Source organism: Lampetra planeri, chromosome 56 (assembly GCF_965212315.1).
Source record: "Lampetra planeri chromosome 56, kcLamPlan1.2.h2, whole genome shotgun sequence".
Lineage (NCBI taxonomy): Eukaryota > Metazoa > Chordata > Hyperoartia > Petromyzontiformes > Petromyzontidae > Lampetra > Lampetra planeri.
Genome location: NC_136162.1, coordinates 1693814 through 1715242, shown reverse-complemented (window position 1 = coordinate 1715242; position 21429 = coordinate 1693814). Strand labels below are relative to the sequence as shown.

The 21429-nt window shown below is 50.2% G+C and overlaps 1 protein-coding gene across 8 annotated transcripts in view; it reads left to right on the top strand.

Moving 5' to 3' along the window:
- The window catches only part of LOC144735634 (rho guanine nucleotide exchange factor 7-like), a 70383-nt gene that overhangs the window by 40732 nt on the left and 8222 nt on the right, over nucleotides 1-21429 (top strand). For 5 of the 8 annotated variants that reach the window (XM_078618081.1, XM_078618079.1, XM_078618080.1 and 2 more), the window contains 10 exons: nucleotides 2719-2857; nucleotides 3299-3358; nucleotides 4459-4605; nucleotides 5161-5247; nucleotides 5655-5733; nucleotides 6173-6312; nucleotides 6541-6801; nucleotides 7555-7645; nucleotides 8166-8258; nucleotides 14064-15013. In XM_078618081.1, the coding sequence (XP_078474207.1) occupies nucleotides 2719-2857; nucleotides 3299-3358; nucleotides 4459-4605; nucleotides 5161-5247; nucleotides 5655-5733; nucleotides 6173-6312; nucleotides 6541-6801; nucleotides 7555-7645; nucleotides 8166-8258; nucleotides 14064-14440 (1474 nt within the window). In that variant the 3' untranslated portion in view covers nucleotides 14441-15013. Of the gene's footprint in view, nucleotides 1-2718; nucleotides 2858-3298; nucleotides 3359-4458; nucleotides 4606-5160; nucleotides 5248-5654; nucleotides 5734-6172; nucleotides 6313-6540; nucleotides 6802-7554; nucleotides 7646-8165; nucleotides 8259-14063; nucleotides 15014-21429 lie in introns of those variants that run through there. The other 3 variants (XR_013588665.1, XM_078618082.1, XM_078618086.1) reach the window with 1 other exon arrangement.

The following is a 21429-nucleotide window of genomic DNA, read 5'->3' as shown; positions in this document are numbered from 1 at the left end:
GTATATCTGTGTGTATGTGCTATGAAGAAGGGCCATTGCCCGAAACGTCGCCTATTATACATGTTTCCTTTTAATGCACTGTTATTAATGAATGCGAGTTTGTTTTGTGTATGTGGATCTGGACACAGCTCCTCCGGTAAGCAAGGCTACATTGGTTGAGTCATGTAGCCCACATACCTAGCCACCTCTTTCCAAAGCCGTTTCTGTTCAGCCAGATTGGAGGTGCTAAATGGGTGCTGTATGGGCTAAAGAAAAGATGGGCTCATCCAGTACAGGAAGACGTGGAGCGAAGTGGATTGGCCGACGACTGCTACCAGTGGTGTCAAGAGTGGCCTCTTTGGACGAGGCTCGTGAAGGACGCTACTGGGCCAAGGAGCGATGCTCAAAACAACGAGCGGAGCGCCGGGCGGCTAAAACGGATTAAGTTCGCACAGTGGGGAGCACATGTGGCGCATCTGCCAGTCATCTCACTCAGCCCATGGCACCTGGGTCTGTCCCGTGAACTCGTACCAGAGAGGCTTTGACACTTCACGTGGCCTCAAAGTGCATATAGTCTGATGCAAGCACTGTGGCAATGTCTTTGTCACTGTCAGCTGATGTTTTATGTTGGGAGCATGAGTGTGTTAGTAAGTGCACTGCGCTATGAAATTGGAAACCCGAGTTTGATTCCCGCTTATGGTCAACATCAGTTGTGAATATTTGAACCGGTCTTGGGCCTCTCTTAGGCCGACTTAGTCTTAAATGAGGACCTGGTGTGGTGTGTCAACATCAGCACTGGGGATAAAAAGGCGGCTGGGCGTGGCGCTGTTCACCCACCCCTTCGAGTGCCATGCCGGCCTTCATAGGTGCTCAAGAACAGCACTTTCCCCAACAATTTACTCGAGTCTATATGGGGAACCTTTGACTCTGTATCTGCATATATGTGTGCTTGTATATGTGCACGTGTGTCTGTGGGAATGTGGAGTATGTGCTTCGTACAAACGTGCCCGTGTGCATGTCGGGGCTTACCCCTCCCTGCCGTGGAACAGCTGCTGGCCTCGGGGCTCAATGGCACGTTGTTGTTGCTTTACAATGCTGCCTTTGTCTCTCTGCCGCTGCCATTGGCTCCCGGAAAACTTGTCTGAAACGACACCGCACTTCCTCATCCACACCCGGCACGATTCGCCACAAACCCGTCGAGACACCGTGGGGATGGAGCTGTGAAACCAGCTGATGTGCTGGTGCGAAGACGGAGTTTTGTGTTGCAGGACCGTGAGAGATGGTGAGGGCGTGGGGAAGCTTAAATTTAGTAGTGGATTGATTGTCGCCTATGATGTTGATGATCAGATAGGTTCCGCGTTGTTTACGCCGCACGCATTGTGGGTAAAACACCCCACGATTCTCGACGTGCTTGTTATGGGGCCTGTCGGTGTCATCATGATTGATCGGCTCGCATTCCAGTGCAGTGCGAGTGTGTTGGTGAAAGCGGCAGTAATTGAGAAGAGAGGTTCTTGACGTGGAGCAGCGAGGCAGGACAAATGGAATCGGGGGAAGATCTACGGCCTTGGTAAACAGTTGACGGAGAACCTCGGATCACTCGACTTTCATCAGTTTAAAGGCTGTGGCCTACATCCAGCTGTTGTACGACACACAATTATAATAATACAATGATCCCCATATAGCCTTAATACACTGTTGGGGCAAGTGCTGTTGGCAAACACCTATGAAGGCAGACACGACACACAAGAGGGGTCATGGGTGGCCAGAACCCACCCCCAGCCGCCCTTGTCTCTAGTGGCGATGTTTACATATTGCACCAGATACTCGATTCAGGCTGAGTCAACCTAGGGGAGGCCCGGGACCGGTTAAGATATTCGCCACTGTTGCTGGTCGTGAGCGGGAATCGAACTTGGGTCACCGGGTTCATCTTGCAGCATGCTAACCACTACACTACCGTTCCCCACACACACACTTACGTGTTGGTAAAGTTGCCATGCCAGGGAGATGCTGTAAAGAGTTCATGGTAATGGTGATGTTTGTGGTGTTGATGATGGTGGCAGTGATTCATCTCCTGTGGCATGGGGATGCTGGAGGAATTTATGATAGTGTAGTGACTGACTTGGAGATGTCACTTCTTGGATGCAATTCTTTCATTAAACACAGAGCACATTTTGTACAATACACACCCTACACTGTTACACACTCTCTGTCTCTCGCTTATACGCAACTCAACACTGGTTGCTTGCCGACAACACAACGCTAGCTGTCTGACACTGACGGCGCTGAACTAAGACAGCCAACTACATCTAGCAGCGCAATATATCAGATGAGACGACAGCGACGAAGGCACTTGACGACAGCGATGATGGTGACGATCTTCCTGTCCCGGCCACGCCCCCCTTCTGGAACCTACGAGCGGGCTCTCAACGTGTCCCTTCCGTAACATTTCCCCTAGATCCCTCTCGGGTCTATCACGTGGCCTGCTGTCAGTCAGGGCTGCTACAAGCTGCAGATCCCCTTCCCTGCCAGCAACCAGCGCTATGCTGCTTAGTGACCAATTCTATGTCACTTCAATAGTAATGATGAAGGCGGTGGCGATGGTGATGATGGTGATTTTAATGATGATGAATTTCCTGTGGCATGGAGATGTTGGGGCAGGTCATTATAATAATGATGAAGACGATGGCGACGGTGATGGTGATGATGGTGATTTTAATGATGATAAATGTCATGTGGCAGGGAGATGCTGGGGGAGTTCATGGAGAGTAAGGGTGCGAACAGCCCTGGGATCCTGATGCTCACCACGAGCCTCAGCAAACCGTTTATGCGGCTCGACAGATACCCAACTCTCCTCAAGGAGCTGGAGCGGCACATCGAGGTGCTCTCCCCAATCCCTCCCTACCTCCCCAATTCCTCCCCAATCCCCTTCCCAATCGCTCCCTCCCTAATCCCTCCCAGCGACGTAGTCCTGTGTGTGACAGCTACAGTGTCCAGAGATAGCACATACACAGACACCTGGGATCTAACAACTTGAATCATGAAATGATCTTGTGCCTAACTTTAGACATTTGCCAGTGACAACACAGAACAGCACCCACAGACACGAGATCTTACAAATTGAATAACACATAGACCAAACAGATCATGAGTGACATCCACAGACAATATCCAGAGACAACACAACGCACACACGGATCACAACTACTATCAAGCATACACCCTATGTATAACATCTATAATCGTACTGAAAATGTAATTTCCGTATTGAGGGGGAGAGGCTGCCCTGGATAGGAGTAAGAGGTTGCCTCTGTCATTGCAGGACACTCACCCGGACAAGACGGACATCCAGATATCTATGACCGCGTTCAAGGGCCTCTCGGTGAGGGAACACACACTTGTGTGTGCGTGTGTGCATGTGTAGTGTGGAACCTACTCTGAGGGAAGGTAACGTGACACCTGCTCATTCTTTATTAATCTCCATACACCCCAGTGTTGAGCGCACACGACACTTCACGCACAACACCACGCGTGGTACACCTCAATCCCTACTAGCCGCCCCTACTCTCTCCGACACCACCCACACCTGCTCAGGACAAAGAAGAAGACCCCCGTGTGTTCCCGCACGCCGGCTTTTATTCCCCCAGCTAGACTCCGCCCACCTTCCAGGACCTGCCCGACAGCCAACCCGCAGCCCACACACAGACGCCTCCCCCCAGCCGCACGTGCGTCACTCAGTTACCACACGTGCCTCTCATCAACTGCGCGTGCACACTACAGGTCTATGTCCACCTTCTGCAACTGCCTCAGCAATGGTGGCGTTAAAGTTCCCATAGAAGGAAAATGTGCTTTGAATAGCGCTAGATTGGCAGCTGAAGTCTCACTTCGTAACAATTTAGCGGCATTATCTTTTCATCGGCTGCCGAACGCTACATGGAAGTTTAAGGTCTTCTCAGCCACATTTGTAACTTTTTATCTCTGTAATTGTAAAACACTGACCCCTTTACAGGAACACTGGTGCCGGATTGTTACATTCAGGCTGGCCTGCTTACGCCATCCTGAGTTCAATCAGCTTGATTGTTTGAGGAGCTCACAGATACTTGAAATCTTTGAATACAGTCCCAACAGTGAGCTCCGGCAGGCGAGGCTACGTTAGCTAGTCAACCAGCCCGCATGCCCAATGACCGCATGCCAAAGCAGGTTCTCTTTGGCCGGATAGAGGTGGTGATGGTGGTGGCCATCATCATGACCACCACCATATAGTTATATTGACGATGAGATTGTATTTGTGGTGGTGAGGGGTCTAAACTGGCGCCGCATGGGCTTGAATTGGAAATGGGTAGATGTGGAGCTGAGTGGACTTGCCGATGACTAGTACTGGCGGTGTCAAGATTGCCCCGATGTGAATCGCGTTCACAGTGCCGGTGATTCCGACCGTCGGCGTTGTGACGCTGCCTGCGTTCTTCCTCCTCCTCCATGCAGGCGCAGTGCACAGACATGCGCAAGCGCAAGGAGCTGGAGCTGCAGATGGTTACGGAGACGATCCAGGGCTGGGAGGGGGAGGGGATCCGCTCACTGGGCGGCGTCCTCTTCGTGTCCCACGCGCTCGTGCAGTGCGCCGGCAGCGACGTGAGCGAGCGAGTGTCTGTGTGTATGTAAGGGTGTGGTTGTGAAAGAGTGTTAGCATCTTCGGTGCTCGCTAACAGCACTTGCTCCAACAGTCTGTTGAGGCTATATGGGGGATCTTTGTATTTGTAGATTGGGTGGATGGGTTGGAGGATGAGTGGGTGAGTGTATGAGCATTATATCAGCTTTTGTAGATGCTCGCTAACAGTACTCACCCAAATAGTCTGTGTAGGCAACATGAGGGTGTTTGTCGTGGTGTGAGCGAGTTTGATGCCTGCTCACGGCCAACACCAGAGACGATTATTGGAACCAGTCCTGGGCCTCCCCTAGTTTGGCTCATGAGTACCGGGTGTGGTGTGTAATCACCACCACGAGGAAGACAAAGATGGCCGGGTGGGGTGCTGGCCACCCACCCCCTATTGTGCTGTGCCGGCCTTCATATGTGCTTGCTAACCGCACTTTCCCCTGAAGTCTGTTAAAGCTATACGGAGTGTCTTTGTCTTTGTGATCAGTGTGCATATTAAGAGTGTACGTGTGTACACGTGTGCATGCGTATAGGAGCGGAGCGAGCGGTACCTCCTGCTCTTCCCCACTGTTCTCCTGATGCTGTCAGCAAGTCCTCGCATGAGCAGCTTCATTTACCAGGTGACACACGGGGACACATAGGACATGTGAGACATGGAGGCACTCGAGACACGTGGGGATATGCGGGACACACGGGGACACATGGGGGTACACCGGAACATGAAGACGTGGGGTGAGTGAGCCACTCAACTAGTGGAGCGCTGAGTGAGTGAGCCGGTGAGTGAATGCAGACCCCATCGTGTGCGTGGGTGAGTGTATGGATGGATGGGTGAGTAAGTGGGTGAGTTAATGTATGAATGGGTTGGTGAGTTTGTGTGTGTGGGTGGTTGGGTGAGTGTGTTGATGGCTGGATGAGCATAAGAGTGGATGACTTAGTGAGTAAGCAGGTGAGTGGATCATTCAGTGAATGTGTGAGCTGGTGAGTGAGTGTGTGAGTGAACCTCGTGGTCTATCCCCTTGTCCTGCAGGGCAAGTTGCCGCTCACGGGCATGACGGTCACGAAACTGGAGGACACAGAGATCGTGCGGAATGCATTTGAAATCACAGGTTTGAGCTTCGTGTTGGGAGCCTCACGTACACACATATACTATACAAATATATATTCGCAAACACATTCATATATGCAACAACAACTGGCATTCATTAAGTGACGGTCATGTCACCGTAGCACTTGTGCCAGAATAGGTGCACTTTGAGGCCATTTGAAATTTCGAAGGGTCGCTGGCAGGAGATCATGGAACACCCAGGTGCTATGGGTTTAATGACTGGCACATGCACTACTCGTGCTGCCCACTATGCCACCTTGCCATGTTCCAGCCGCCCAGCGCTCCACTCGATGTGAGCTTCACTCCTCTCCTCCACTGTTGTTGGAGGGTTACACACGTGCATATGTGTGTGTGCGCGTGTACTTAGGGAGCAAGTATACCAAATAAAGGACGACTATGTACATTACATACGTATGTTATGAATGTATGTGTGTGTGCAGGGAGCATGATAGAAAGGATCGTGGTATCCTGCCAGAGCCCCCAGGACGCGCAACAGTGGATAGAGCATCTGCACCGGCAAACCAAGGGCCCCGCTGCGACATGCAGCACGCCCGGTGCCAAGACGGCGCCCTCGCACAATGTGAGGGCCACGGGGGCATGGGTAGAGTAGAGAGACTGGGATATGGGGACATGAGGATATGGGGATACGCGGAACACGGGGACATGTGTGAATCGATACACGGATACACGGGGACAGAGGCATGAGATTATAACATTGTAAACCCACAGAGACACATTAATATGGGAGATTAGACTAGAGACACCTGTTTTGTCTGTCCCTGTGTCTCACCTTGTCTTCGTTTCACAGCTCCCATCACCACCCCCGTCCCACGCCTGCAAGACCTCAGATTCGGGGCCCAAATCTCCGGCGCTTAACCCTGGATACCACACCCTGCCGCTAGCCGGGGCCCACGGGGGCCACGGGGGCCACGGGGGCCACGGGGGGGGAGCCTTGTCGGCGGTGTCGCGGGCCCCTCTCGAGCCCCCCCGTCTCGCCAAGCCCTGGAGCCTCAGCTGCTTGAGGCCGGCGCCGCCATTGAGGCCCTCGGCAGCGCTAATCTACAAGGAGGTGAGCGCTAGGACAAACGGGAACAATAACCAGCACCGCCATTCGCCACAAAGTAAAGGTGATGTCACCACGGTGCTTGTGCCAGGCTAGGTGCCACGTTAAGCAAGGAAGACTCACTGGCGGGAGGTCACGGAACAGACCCAGGTGTTACCTGTTGATTGACCGAGATGGCTGGCAGGCGTACTACCTGTGCTCCTCACTACAAACTTTGTGCGTTTTAGCCACCCTGCGCTCCAATCATTCTTGTGAGTGCGCTCCTCCGCCCCCCATTGTTGCTGGTGATTAACTCTCTCCAGCTGCCCAGTAGCATCCATCACGGGGCTTCTCAACATGCAGTCACAGACACTAGCCCAGTGCCCAGTGTTACCAACTCCTTAAATCGGAAAGTCGCCAAATAAATCTAAACAAGTGACAGATAGAGCTTGTGAAGTTGCATAAAATGTCACGACAATTCGCCAAGTATGGCTCGCAATGATCTGTTACAGGATCTTTAACACAGACCAGGGATCGCTCCTAATATGATTTGTGTATTTTTTCGTGGAACGTCGCTAGATGAGTCGCTAGTTGTTTTGACAATATTTCGTGGCTGGATCGAGGAACAAAATCACTAAGTTGGCAACACTGTCATGCAAGCATTTCCTCTCATCGTATAGGGTAGCCGAGGATGGCAGAGGGAGCATATGAGGGTGTGAGATTGTGTTTGTGAGCGAATGTGAGAGTGCGAGTGAGCGAGCCGTGGTGTTGTCTGTGCAGGATCTCAGTAAGAGCCCCAAGGCCGTGAAGAAGCTGCTCTCCTCCCGCAAGACGCGGAAACCATCAGACGACGACCCCACGCTACGCAAAAGTGAGGCTCTTGTCACAACGCTCGCCAGACATCCGGCAATCGCCGTCACGCTCGTGGTTAACCAATCGGTGGCAGGGCGTGTGGGGATGGGGTTGGTCGTTTGGTATGGATCGGGTTGATGGGTGGGGATTGGGTGGCTGGGGGTTTGGTGACTGGGTGGGTGGGGATGTGGTTTGTGTGTGTGGATGGGTGGGTGGGGATGTCATGGGTGGATGGGTGGGGTGGGTGGATGTGTGCAACAGTGGGTGAAGCAACCAATGAGTGTTGAGTGAATAAGCGAGTGTTATAATGATTGATGGCTCTGAGTAATTAAGTGGTTGAATAAGTGATTGAATAAGTGAACAGTTAGGTGAGTGGTTTAATGAGGGAGCACTTGATTGAGGAAATACGCGATTTACTTAGTAAGTTGGTAATTGAGTAAAAGTGATTGATTGAGTGTGAATGCCTGGACAAGTGCTCTCATACTTGTTATAATTTCCCCTCGTCATCCCCTCTCCCCGTCTCTCCCCATGTGCTGTAGGCACGGCGGTGGCGCTGGAGGAGGATTCTCAGATCCTGAAGGTGATCGAGGCGTATTGCACCAGCGCCAAGACGCGCCAGACGCTCAACTCCAGTAAGTGACGCAGCCGGCCTCTGTGTACGCCTCCCCGTCACCCTTGTCCAGTGGGCCCGGTGTGTACTACATACCGCCCCACACGTACCGCCCCCCGTGTGCCACGTACGTGCCACGTGCGTGCCGCGTCGTGCGTGCCGCGTCGTGCGTGCCGCGTCGTGCGTGCCGCGTCGTGCGCGCCGCGTCGTGCGCGCCGCGTCGTGCGTGACGTCGTAAGCGTTCGACAGCCGATCCGCGTCACGTGGAGCTGTAGTTTCTAATCTAGCGAAGTGATTTCATAGCCACTCGCTTGTACACGAGTGGTGTGCAAGTGCATGGGTGAGAGATTATGACTGTGTCTTTGGTTGACGGTACTCTGTTGTGTGTTTCAGTGAATGTGTGTGTGTCTGGCAGTGAGTGTGCACATATCTGTATTATGGGAAGCATTGCCTGGGTGGTTATCGCTCTGCACTACGAACCCAGTGTCCCGAATTTGAGTCCCAGATATTGCTAGCATCACTAGTCTTGCTTGCACAGACTCTTACTGATGGGGAACGCTGTCAGCGTCGTGCTGCGTCGCTAACTGGTGGGGGCGGCTCTGGTGTCTGCATGTGATTCCTATTACTGGGCCACGTCGCGTGCCGCATCCGGTATTCTTGTATGGGCAATAATAATAATACAGGGTGGATGTCGTTTGATATATTTCTGTTTAACTTTTTTGGTACTTTATAAAAAAAATTCTAACGCAATATTACAATAAAAACTGCCAAAGATTCCAAACGTTTGTGTTGTGCGGTGTCACGATGCTTTGTGTGCATCCCTCCTGGATGGAGAAGGCCCGAGGCTTGTTTAATTTGATCACAAATCGGAGGAGAGAGGTGAAGAGATACGTTCAGTCAGCCGAGCAAGGTCTCTGTGCAGCCCAACCTCCACCGTTGGGGTCTTCTTGACAACCCAAACTGCAGCCAGTCCACTAAGTTCAGCGGAGTTCTACGAGAACCACACGGTCACCGAGGGCTCTATTGCGTGACTCGCCGGTTACCCATGAATAAAGTCAGCCAAGCGTCACATCCGAGGAAAAGATGGCGTCACAGAACCACTTCACGGGTCTGTATTTGGCTCTCACACAGCACTGGGTGGTGTTCACTTGTGCCCCCTGAAGAGGGTTTTGTTGCTTGACAGTCACCCAGTGTTACTTACAGATCTTAGCTCTTAGCACCATCTGCCTTCGGCCGAGTTAAACGAAAACAGAACTAAAATCGGTGGATCGTTTGTGCAGTCGTTTGTGACCGAACCTCACACTCTCTTACACTGGGGAACCTAACGTAATCTCTGTGGTTGAAACCTGTAGTTGAACTCTGGCCTCTGACAATTCTGGTTCATTGCTCGTATCCCTTAGTCACCTGGCCACCTCAATTCACTCAACTAGGCAATGTTGAGCTTCATTGTTTCTTATCCAAGGGAGATCCGCGAGAATCGTTATGTTGGGGAGGATTTCTATTTTCCTTTCATGGTCTTTAAATTGCCTGGGTGAATCATCAGCTGAAGGTGTTGATTTCAAGATGCTTCTGATGCTGCCCAGGGATGAGCAGAGACTCCTCTTGTCGACGTCAGCGTTAGCAGAAGCACGGGAAAGGCCACAGGGTGTTTCTGGACGCTATGTGAATGAGCGACGCACGCAGTGGTGCCGGTGTGTGAGTGACGGTCCCAGAGTGGAGAGCTTGCTGCTCGTGAAAGATCACACACCTGGAGCAGGGGTTGGCTGAGCACACAGAGATGGAGCCAGCATTACATCTGTAGGGCAGTCGGGTGGTGTCGGGTGGTACGGCAAGTGGGTGCTGACAGGCTGTATGTGTCGTGCCCTTTGGGAATTTCTCCTCTGCATGCGTGGGTTTTCTCCTGTATTTCTGTTTACTTTCACGTTTGGCAAACTCGCAATACAGTGCTGCATATTCCAAGCAGTCTTGAGACTCGTGGATAATTGAAGGGCTGCTGTCCTCTGTAACGTCACCATACCCCACTCAGACGTACAATGGTTGCCCCCCCCACCTTGCGATTCAATGAATTCTCATGAATTAAGCTCGCAGGCTCATTTAGTGCACGTGTCCTGCGTGAATCGGTTTGATTTCAATTGAAGCTCTGTGGCTGCCACTTGGCACCAGTTCTGCAGGGAGCTCCATTTGTGCAAAGTTAATTTGTGTTTTCAAGTTACGTTTCACGGATTCTCGAGCGAAGTCACTCGGAGAGTAAGCTCGCATTCCTTTTGTCGTATTCCATCGTAGTCAGCCTACAGAGCCGCTGTTTGTGGCACCTAGAGGTTTGGCTCTCACATTGGCTGTAACAGAGACTTCGGACGACGCTCTTGGTCGTGCACTCCGCTCTATCCTCTTCTCCCTCACCCATGGTGGGGAACCCATGACTTCATGTCCCATGAGGCCTACCTACCCCCTTGAAACGGCTCACAGAGCATCATAGCCAAACTAATTGGGTATTAGAGGTGAATATTTTCGACCTGTCCACAATGTCACAATTATAATTTGAACGCGCTCATTCACGGCTGTCACTCGAAGGGTCTCTTGCAGTGGCAGTGGTGACTGAGGTCTTTGTGTTAGTGTTTATTTTTTGACTTTTTATATCATAAATATATTACCTGAATAATGCCTTGAAACGGAACGTCTCATTTGCAAGGATGTCCTGGATGTCAATTAATGCATACATAGCGAACACGCAATGACCCACATGCAATGTGTGGTAGCCCCCAGGGGTATTTGACTGCACTATTGGGCCCTCGGGAGGAATGGTTCCCCACCCCAGCTCTGATGGTTCTCTCTGGGGCTCCTTGGTCACTGCTCGATCGCTTCTCGATCGCTTCTGGGGGCCCTGTCGCTCGCCACGCTGCGCAGCTACTGCTCATGCAGCCTGCGGTGGTGTCGCTTGAAGCTCCGGCTGTCCAGCTTCAGTGCCGCGCGCTCGTTGCTCCCTCGCTGTTCCCTTGCTGCTCGCTCGACCGTGGGTGGCTCGAGCCTCCAGCATTCGCAGGGTTTTGTGCTGCAGATCTCTTCGGTGGATTCGCGTTTAAACCCTCACAGTTTCAAACGCGCCGTTAACTTCTCGTGTTATTTATTTCCTAATAATACATTCGTTGAGAATGTATGTTTTGTAGGCCGTGAAGCTGCCATTGACCTAAGTAAATTTGGAATCTCATGTTTAGAAGCTGTCCTATCCCTTCTGTGACTATCAACCAGACTGCTTGGGGTGGATGGTTCGTGCATGTCTTCAATCAGAAATGTGAATCAGGCTGTGCCAGGGACTTGGGTCTAGGAGCTCTGGTCTGGAACTCATTAGGAACAATTTCTTTCAAGTCCATCCTGGTCTTGAAAACGAGATAGTGCTGTTGTATCAGAGCTGTAAAGTGTCAGGCAGCGACTGTGAGCGTCGCGTTCTCACAGGGCCTAACCTCGCATGGTCACGTGACGCGGCATACGCACGTGGTGAACGCCCAACGCACGCAGCTTGTCACCGAACTGTGACCACACCGGTACTCGGCAATGAAACACGTGAGAATGAAACCCATCGGACTCACGGCGCCGTTCCACCTGGGGATCAGCAACGTGTGGTGAAACCGCATTGTCCTGGGCAGCGAGTCAAATGGCTTCAGGCTGGTCCACAGATTGGGCCGTGAGATTTAGATTTTTACTGCACAGTTACATAGAAGTGAATCTCGGTGTCAACGACATTTGTTGGTGTCCGGAGAATGATAAGGTGAGAGCATGAGAGAGTGAGAGATTGAGTTACTGAGAGGGTGACTGCAGTTATGAGGGGGAGTGGTTGAGAGAATGAGGCCCTCTACTTGAGGCTGTGGTTGCTGCTTCTCACCTGCGTCTGTCTCTCGCATCACAGACTCATGATGCTGCTGCTGCTGCTTTTGCACTCGGACTCCTCATCCTCACCCTAACGCTAACGCAACTCGTGTTTGCTGTCTCGTGTTTGTGTTCTTTTATTTGTTGTGTTCAGTTTGTCTTGGGTTTTTATTTGTCTTGCGTTTGTGTTTTCCGTGTATTCACGTCACATTTGTCCGAGTTTAATGTTGTGCGTCTTGAGCTGCCTCGTTGTGCTTGTCTAGTTTTTGTGGGTTGTGTCACGTACGACTTGTGTTCTGATGTCAGGTTGTGCTTGTTTTGTGTTTGTGATGTCTCACGGTGTGTCTCCCCATAGTGTTTGTCTCGTGTAAGGTTTTACACATTTGTGATGTGTCCTCAGGTGACGTGTTCCATGTGTGGCACGTTCATCTGCCGTTGTTGCTGTCTCGTGTATTGTGTTGTGTATCTCTTGTCTTTGTTGTCTCTGGTGTTGTGTGTCTTGTGTTGTGATTGTGTCGATTGTGTTCCGTGACGCCTGTCTAATCTTGCCTGGTGCTGCTGCTGCTGTTGCAAACTAAACTAACGATCGGTCTCCTCTCCTCCCTTTGCCACATCTCTGTCTCCTCTCCTCCCCGTGCCACCGTCTGCGTCTCTCCTCCCCGTGCCACCATCTGCGTGTCCCCTCCCCGTGCTGTGTCCGTGTCACCACCCGTCGTCTCCATGTCCCCTCCCCGCTGCTAACTGCACCGCTATCGCGCGCTGCACTCCCCTTGCTGTTTGCAATGATCTTCGTGTATCTTGATCAACATTTTTATTCCCATTTTCACTTGAATCACTCATAAATGTCGGTCTTAATCCATACATTTCCACACCAAATAATTTGTTGCCATTGTTCAAATCATCACCATTTATTATAATCACGTTGCAATAATCAATTTGGCATACATTTTCGTTGTCTGTCATCATTTTAAACATAACATTGCATAACTGTGCATTATTTCATGATCCTTTATTTAATATCCATGATAATCTTAATGGATTAACACTTACGTTTTATTAATATAAACATTTGCATTTTGCGTGATTATGTTTATTAATTCCGTTTGACACAATTGTATAAACTGTTTTTGTGTTTTGTTGCTGTTTTGCATCATTGTGGCTTTGTGTCGCTTGTTTCTCTCATTGCATGGAACCATCGCATGGCCCTGCTTCTCATGGTCGCTCGCACCTCGCTCGCACCTCGCTCGCACCTCGCTTGCACCTCGCTCTGGCTGTTGGAAAACTGCCTCTTGGGCCTAAACTGCCCCCACGTCCCCTCTGCTGCATCACAACATGAACCCTCGCACTGATTGTCTCGGATTCATCATTGCCTCCACCACAAACTCACACCTCTCCTTGACAACCCTCACTCTTTAACATCCACTCCACATCTTAACATTGCAACTTCAACGGGCTTTGCTTATTCTGAAACATAACTGCTTATTCCCAATCTCCTCCCTGCTGCTTTCTAATCACGCCCCACGTGTTCATTAACTCCTTTTATGTTTTGTCTCTGTTATCGCTGTATCCGCACATCCAATTAATTCCGCTGTGCTGCCTCATCTCTCTGTCTTGGCTGCTGCTGTTTGTGATGGTTCCTCGCCCGTTCCTTCCCTCGCAAACATATCCCTTGTGATGTCATCTTCGACCTGATTCGGAGCTTCCAACGCCATCTCCCTCTGCTCCCTCCCTCACATAATTCCCCTCGTTTCTTATCTTCCACCGTGCCCTGCTCCTCCCCATGCCCTCCACCTCCCCCTGCCTCCTCCCGCCCTACCTTCTCCTCTGTGCCCTCCTCCTCCTACTTCTTTTCCTCCCTCTTCCTGCCTCCTCCCTGCTCCCACTTCCTTCACCTTCCTTCCCCCTCGTCCATGTGCCCTCCTCCCCATACCCCCCCCCCTCCTCCTCCTCCCTGTGCGTGCCATAGCCTGGCAAGCGACTGATCTGATGCACAACCACGTGCTGCTGCCGCCCCCTGAAGGGGCAGGCTCCCGGCGGGGGTCTCTGTCGGGCCCCGCCGAGCACCCCGGAGAGCAGCCCCCCCCAGCGGAGAGCGACAGCGTGTGGCTGCCCCAGAGCCAGCCGCACCAGCAGCACCACCACCACCACCATTCACACCAGCAGCAGCACCATCACCACCACCAGCAGCACCATCACCACCATCATCACCAGCAGCACCAGCAGCAGCAGCAGCCACAACAGCCACAACAGCTGCAGCAGTCACTGCAGCAGCCGCAGTATCCACTGTACCGCAGCCTGCACAGCACTCGGCGCACACACTCATACATTCACCACCAGAACTAAGAACACAGATGGGCACTCTCACTGACATACACACTCACTGTGACAGACACACACAAAGACAAAGATCTCCCATTTTAGCCTCAACAGACTGTTGGGGCAAGGGCTGTTAACGAGCCAGCGTGGCACACGAGTTTTTGGGTGGCTATGGTCACCTTTTAACATTTCACCAAGTACTCATTTGAGGCTAAGTCGACCTAGGGGAGGCCCAGAACTGGTTAAGATAATAGTTACTGATGTTGGCCGGGAATCGAACTCGGGTTGCTGTGTTCGTAGTGCAGCGCGCAAACCGCTACATGACCGCTCCCCACATTGGGCACATATATACATGTATCCACACATGTACAAATGACATTCACACATGCCTGCGTGTACATGTGTATACATGCAGATTGGCAAACACGCATTGGACAAATGTATGCTGAGACATGCACACACACCAATATGCATGCATGCACATACGTATCCACTTAGGTTCAGAGATATGCAGGCTCCCTGGGTCTCGCATAATTCACTGCATACTTTCTTTGTTTCTTTCGGTTAAGTCACGTCTAAAGATAAAATAATAAATTAAAATAATAGTATATTACGACGTTTCGATTGCAACACAAGCAATCATCATCAGGCATAAAAGAAATAGCAACAAAAATCTAACTTGAAAACTATAGACAGACATACAAGCAGACAGACATCACAACGGCACACAGAGAGAGGACACATATCGGCACAAAGAGAGGGGTCCTTTCTGTGACGGTCCCTTAAATATAGAGAGGGGGGGGCGGGGACGGAGAGAGGGAGGGGGCAGAGAAAATTAACATATCAATGAGTGTACGGCAACGTACTGCTGCTGCAAGTAAGATGACGACGTGGCACGGGCACGCAAGCTTGAAAATTAGGAGAAAGGCACACGAAAATTAAATAACCTAGCAAAATATTGAAATGTGTATTACATCACATTTTTGTTGCTATTTCTTTTATGCCTGATGATGATTGCTTGTGTTGCAATCGAAACGTCGTAATATACTATTATTTTAATTTATTATTTTATCTTTAGACGTGACTTAACCGAAAGAAACAAAGAATGATTCCTGCAGTCACGAAAGCTCCAAAATTAAGATTCACTGCATACTGATAATTAAATCTCTGCACACACACATCTGCGTATTCACATCCGTGCGTGCACTCTTCCCACTCGTGGAGCACATCGGCAGTTTTGATTCACATGCATGACCTTGCACCGATTGTGTAGGCAAGCCCCCCGTGCGCAAGGTCTGCACACCGCTGTACACAGACACCTTGCGCACGCACACTGACTGCACCCCGCACTCGCCACAATTATCCATACACACCGAAGTGTGTTTATACACCTCTTAGTACAAAGACAAAGATCCCTTGTATAGCCTTTACAGACTGTTAGGGCAAATGCTGTGAGCAAGCATCTACGAAGGCCTGCACAGGCACACGAAGGGATGGGTGGCCAGTACCACGCCCGGCCGCCTTTATTTCCCGAGTGGTGATGTTTACACACCGAGGCTGAGTAGATTTAGGGGAGGCACAGGACTGGTTCAGATAATCATCACAGATGTTACCCCTGAGCAGGAATCGAATTCCCGTCGCCGGGTTCGTAGCACAGCACGCAAACTGCAGCAGTCGGATTAGCACGGTTGGCCACGTATGGTGCAAGAGAGTTCAACGTACATTCACATCCCTTCATATACACAAACCTTCATATACACAAACCTGAGTAGACACTCCTGGGTGGACACACGCACACTTGTGCGTACAAGCACTCGCACACACGTACCGACTTGTACCCACACACCAATAAATAGCACACACGCCTATATTAACACTGAACAGGAAACAGAAACGTAGTGGGACTAGAAGTGGTGCTGTTTGTGAGTGAGTTAGGCACTTAATGAGCTCTCTAATGCGGGAGCTGTCTCACTGCCCACATGCATGGTGCTGACGTGCAGAATTCGTGTCGTCGGTGCCTGACAGAATCGCTCATCTGCGAAAAGTATCACCATGATCTGTCGCGCGTTAAACCTGTGCACACCACTTTGCATTATGGGTATTTAATTCCGAGGGTCGGAGCACTCGGCAAGATTTGCGGGGTGGGGGGTGGCGGCTGAGCCGCCCTTGCCCGGTGTGGTTGAACTCGGAAGTTCGAATCTCGGTGGCCACTGTGACGAGTTTGGCCTCTCGGAGACTCCCTCGCACATGCGAGTGGGCACACACAGCCTGGGCTGATACGCGTGTAAAATAGAAGTTGTTTTAAGGGTTTGAACCTGTGCAGATGCACAAATGCGTGTTTAAAATATTTCAGAATGCGAACAGCAGATATCGGCTGCTGAGATGAGATTTGTGCACTTTTGTACTCAATAGGCCTCCCGTTAAGTCTAAACAATGGACGCTCATTTGCAGCAACCAATGGTAACCACACACAAGATGTGATGGAATATTCGCCTCGTTAGTCATGTCGCCGTGCGCCCCTGTGTTGCCCTTGATTCCTGTTTTACTTTGGTAATGTCATGCCCCAAGGGGTTGTGCTGTGGACGTCATGGGCGGCGGGAGGATTTGACGACTTACACTGACTCGGGTTTCTCTATGATGCACGCGAATTTGTCACCAGTCGCTCCAATCAGCAGCCAGTGTAGCATCCCCTCGACCCCATCGGAACCCCGACTCAGCCGAGACAGGACCCTCCTCTCGATACAGAAACTGTGGCTCGTTTGGGTGCTCTTGTTTGGCTCCTCAGTTGTCTTATGGCCGTAGCCAACTGCACTAATTTCTGTGTCGCTGTATTAACAACTGCGGTCATCCCAGTGATACACACATCAGCTCCATAGTCTCTTCAGTGCGTGCTTTTGGAAGCAACCAATTGAGTTTCTCCTGGTTGCGACCAAACATGAAAGAAAGCTACAACCCCAAACGATAAAAAGCTCTTCTCTAATAGATACACTTATTCTGCTTGTCCCGGACTGTTCCACACAAGCTTGAAGCGTTGTTTATGAAAAAATAATCAGTTAAAGTTGCGTTGATGGGCACTCGAGTACTGCCACTCCAGTGGCTTATTGTGAAGTGTGCAAGGCCACTGTGACATCACTAGAGTGACTGCTGACGATCACAGATCGGGATGAGTGCATGAGTCATTACAGCCATAGCTGCTGCTGACACTCATAAACAGCAATATTCATAAACCTGAAAGGACCTTAGAACAAACGATGTCTGTTGACGGAACAATTGGCTAAGAGATCGCTTGTGAAATAATGCTGTTTAAGTTGGTGGGGCCACGTCCACCACATCGGTGAGGAGGCCGCAGTGAAGTCGCTTTGTCCACGCACCAATGCTGGATGAGGGCCTTCATGCGGGTCCCAGAAAATAACAAAGGAGAGAATGATGAGGCTGGAAGTAAACAGCGCAGATGCAATTTGCATCTTCTGGTGTCACATGGAAAGCGGTCTGAGTGATGGTGACACAAGACTGCGACAAGTGGGGGCATTGGATTGCTCTAAGTGGCAACCTGTTTGCTGTACTGTGACGCAGGATGGTCTATGTTACTTATTATTCTTAATTATTCGTGTTGTTCTGCACCTGTTGGAGAGAGACCTCAAATGGTGGTGCGCCGTAGCCATGCGGCGTGACGAGTGGTCTGGACCGCGACAACTTGGGGCGTAGGAATCCTCGGATTCGGCGATCTCATCCTTGACTCGGCCAAACTCAGGCAGCCCGCTGAGGATTACAGGAGCAGCGGGAGAAGCGTCCACAGGCGGCCCTGTGCACGCCTTGTTTAGTTTGCGTGCGAGGACCTCGCTATCGCGGTGCCAGGGTGGTGCCAGGGTGGGTTTGGTGCCAAGGGGGTTTGAGACGTCGGGACCCGAGTGGCTCCGCCCAGCGGCTCTGAGTGATGCAGGAACCGGGTCTTGGGTCATTCGCCACGGTTTCAACTCGTTGCCATTTTTTCAATCAAAAGTTGTTTGGAAAATTTATTGAAAGAATGGAAATGTCTACGTCCTTCCAAACAACGCACTCTACATGTCTACGTTTTTCATAATTTGTAAAATGTGTTTGGGAAGCAGTGAATTCGTTTTATTTCCAGGAAGTTGTACGTGATGGATTCCGTCCAACAATATCTCTTTGTAATCAGGACACTACTGTAAAAACAAAGCATTGATCACAGTAAATGTTGCCAGCAGTTGCTGTTTAAGAAATAGTATTCCTTTTTGTAAAATGATACTAATTTATATGAATAGACTTTCATTGCAATAAGCCGAGTTATTTCTCCTGCAGAGATAATTGAGTTGTCACTGTCCAGCGCTGCCACTCTGCATCAGCTCTGCGCTACTTCCCTCATCATCAAGAGCCGTGATCAATCCACTGCTGGATGAAGGCATTTCAAAACCATTTCTACGTATCATGGCCCTGCGATGTAACAATCCAGCCAGCACACGAGCTGGTATACGTCCTCTCGTAAGGCGCCGCGTTCCCTCTTTTGGCTGCCACTCCGTCATTCGTATCGATCGTCGGCCACCGTCCCTTCTTGCCGTGGCGCGTCCCGCCCACGCCTGCTTCTCTTAACGCTCAATATGATGTCATTAACTTGAGTGTGTCCTCTAATCTTTGTGTTCTACTTGCCGTCTCACAATGTTATTTCCAGTAGATTTAACACAGGTGCGCAGATCACATACAAAAGCTCTCATCCCTATTTAGACGTCGAGCTCAATAGTGAATGCGTGGCCAATTTGTCATTTTGACGGCCAACTCAGTTTAGAGAAAGTGTATGTATGTATAACACGTCGGCTTTCGTGACCAATATCATCCATAATAGAGGGTTTTTTTGGGTTAGATCGCTTAGTGCTGCGTGGAAACGAATAATCAATACATTGTGCAAATGAATGGCTACAAAGGGCAGCATACTTCCATAGGGATTACCGTTGATACATCTATTTAATACACACAATAGACAGGAAGGACAAGTTCAAAGGCTCGCATAATGCATAATGTACGTTGCCTCAGTAATTCCCCCCCCCCCCCCCCCACGTGGCGCAAGAGTGCAGAAGCGTGGTCAACACATCTACGTCTCTATATAAGGAACAAAACAGTTAGACTTCTGCACAAATCTGGCTGTCGCCTGATGAAGCTATTTGTAATTACTGGCGAAACGTTGTACTCAGATTGTAAATGTTGTGGCTTCGCTCCCTCCAACACACCGGTGTGCTGTACTAGTGACGAATTGGCACGTTCTGTTTACTTAACAACCCTTACTAGTTGGCTGTGTCGGGTGGTGGGAGGTTTGAACGACGCATTTACGCGTTATAACCCAAAAATCTCGGATGGATGGATGTATCCATAATAGAGGTTTTTGGGATAGATCACGCAAATATAAATGTCGTTAAACCCACCACCACCCGACAGTCAATTAGTGAGGTTTGTCACGTGAACAGAACATGCCGATTGGTTACTAGTACAGGGCACACCGGTCTGTTGGAGAATGAACCCACAACATTTGCAATTCGAGTATGACATTCTGCCAGTAATTACAGGCGACAGAGTTGTGGAGAAATCCTCCAGTTTCGGTCTTAAATAGAGGGATAAATAGGATGTCACTTGTGAGCCAATCAGGTACGAAGGCCAGAACGGGGGTTAATGTCTGCATGTAAATTACAATGGATATCCAGCCGAACACACTCGGGTACGAATTGGTGTGTTTAGTTTACGTGACAAACCTCACTAATTGGCTGTGTCGGGTGGTGGCAGGTTCAACAAAACAATGATTTAACCCAAAAACCTCTTATGGATAGTATTTGTCGCGAAAGCCTGTGTTTTAAACTGCGTGTATGTATGTTGAACGTCTTTCACACTGTACGTTGCCAACCGTGCTAACCGGAGGTGCTCAAGGGGCCATCCCAACAGGAAGCAGTCTGATTTGGTTGCTTAAATAACAATATGGCCACATTCTGTTATTGTGAGCTGGTGGTCTGGATAGGGCTGAGAGATGTTGTCCATGTGATGCTGCACACCGCTGTGTTGTCAAATCTCGTTATTCCCAGCCTGCAATGTTTATTTGTATGTTGAACTTCTTTCACACTTACGTTGCCAACCACGTAAATCAGAGGTGTGGGGAGGGACAACCAACTTCCACTTGTAGTTTTGTTTGAAATAGTGCTGTGAATCTACTCCTGGCTCGTGCTCTCACCCAGAGCCCACATTCTCTATTCTGTCTCCATGTATGTGAGAGATGGCAGTACAGCAAGTAGGCTGTCGACCGTTGTGTACACTGGTTGTACTGAGATGTGGCACACTGCGATCTGAGTTCTCCAATGTGCTCACCAGTATGAGTGTTGTCGATAATGCAGGATCCTCTTTAAATAGTCTTAGTCTCGGCGAGGCTCTCCTGGGTAAATCATGTTATTTTTATTAACCAATTTTGCTCTATTTTGCCGATTCATTAAGTTATTGCCATAACGCATTAATTTCCCTGCAATGATTATACCAACTATGCTAAGCTCTCCTTCCCGTACAAAGGGAAGCGCCTGACTCGCACCCCCGGTGCAGTCTCTCAGGCTGGTGCACACGGGTGTCACCGTGACCCACGGTGAGGACGTGGAGAGAAGAGAAAGGGGAGGTGGCGACCGGGCCCTGTGGCTCGGTCGGTCTGGTGCGGCTGCCGAATCGGGGGAATTTTTAAAAGCACAAACGCGCGTCGGCATCAGATCCCTGGTGTCATCCGAATCAAGGTTAATGGTAAAAATGCGTTTTGAGTACAAATATTTACAAATAATCCCATTGCGTCGTGTTTATATAGAACCTCGCGTCTACGAGTGTGACATTGCAGCGTAGATCTGTAGGCAGGTTATCCTGCACGCGTGTGTATGTGTGCATACATGATGTGTGTTTTAAGCTGGATTTTTAATGCAAATGTTAGTATTTACACAGATGTGTTTTTAAGTTATTGTTTTCTAAGCATCAATAATGACGCAGTTTATTCC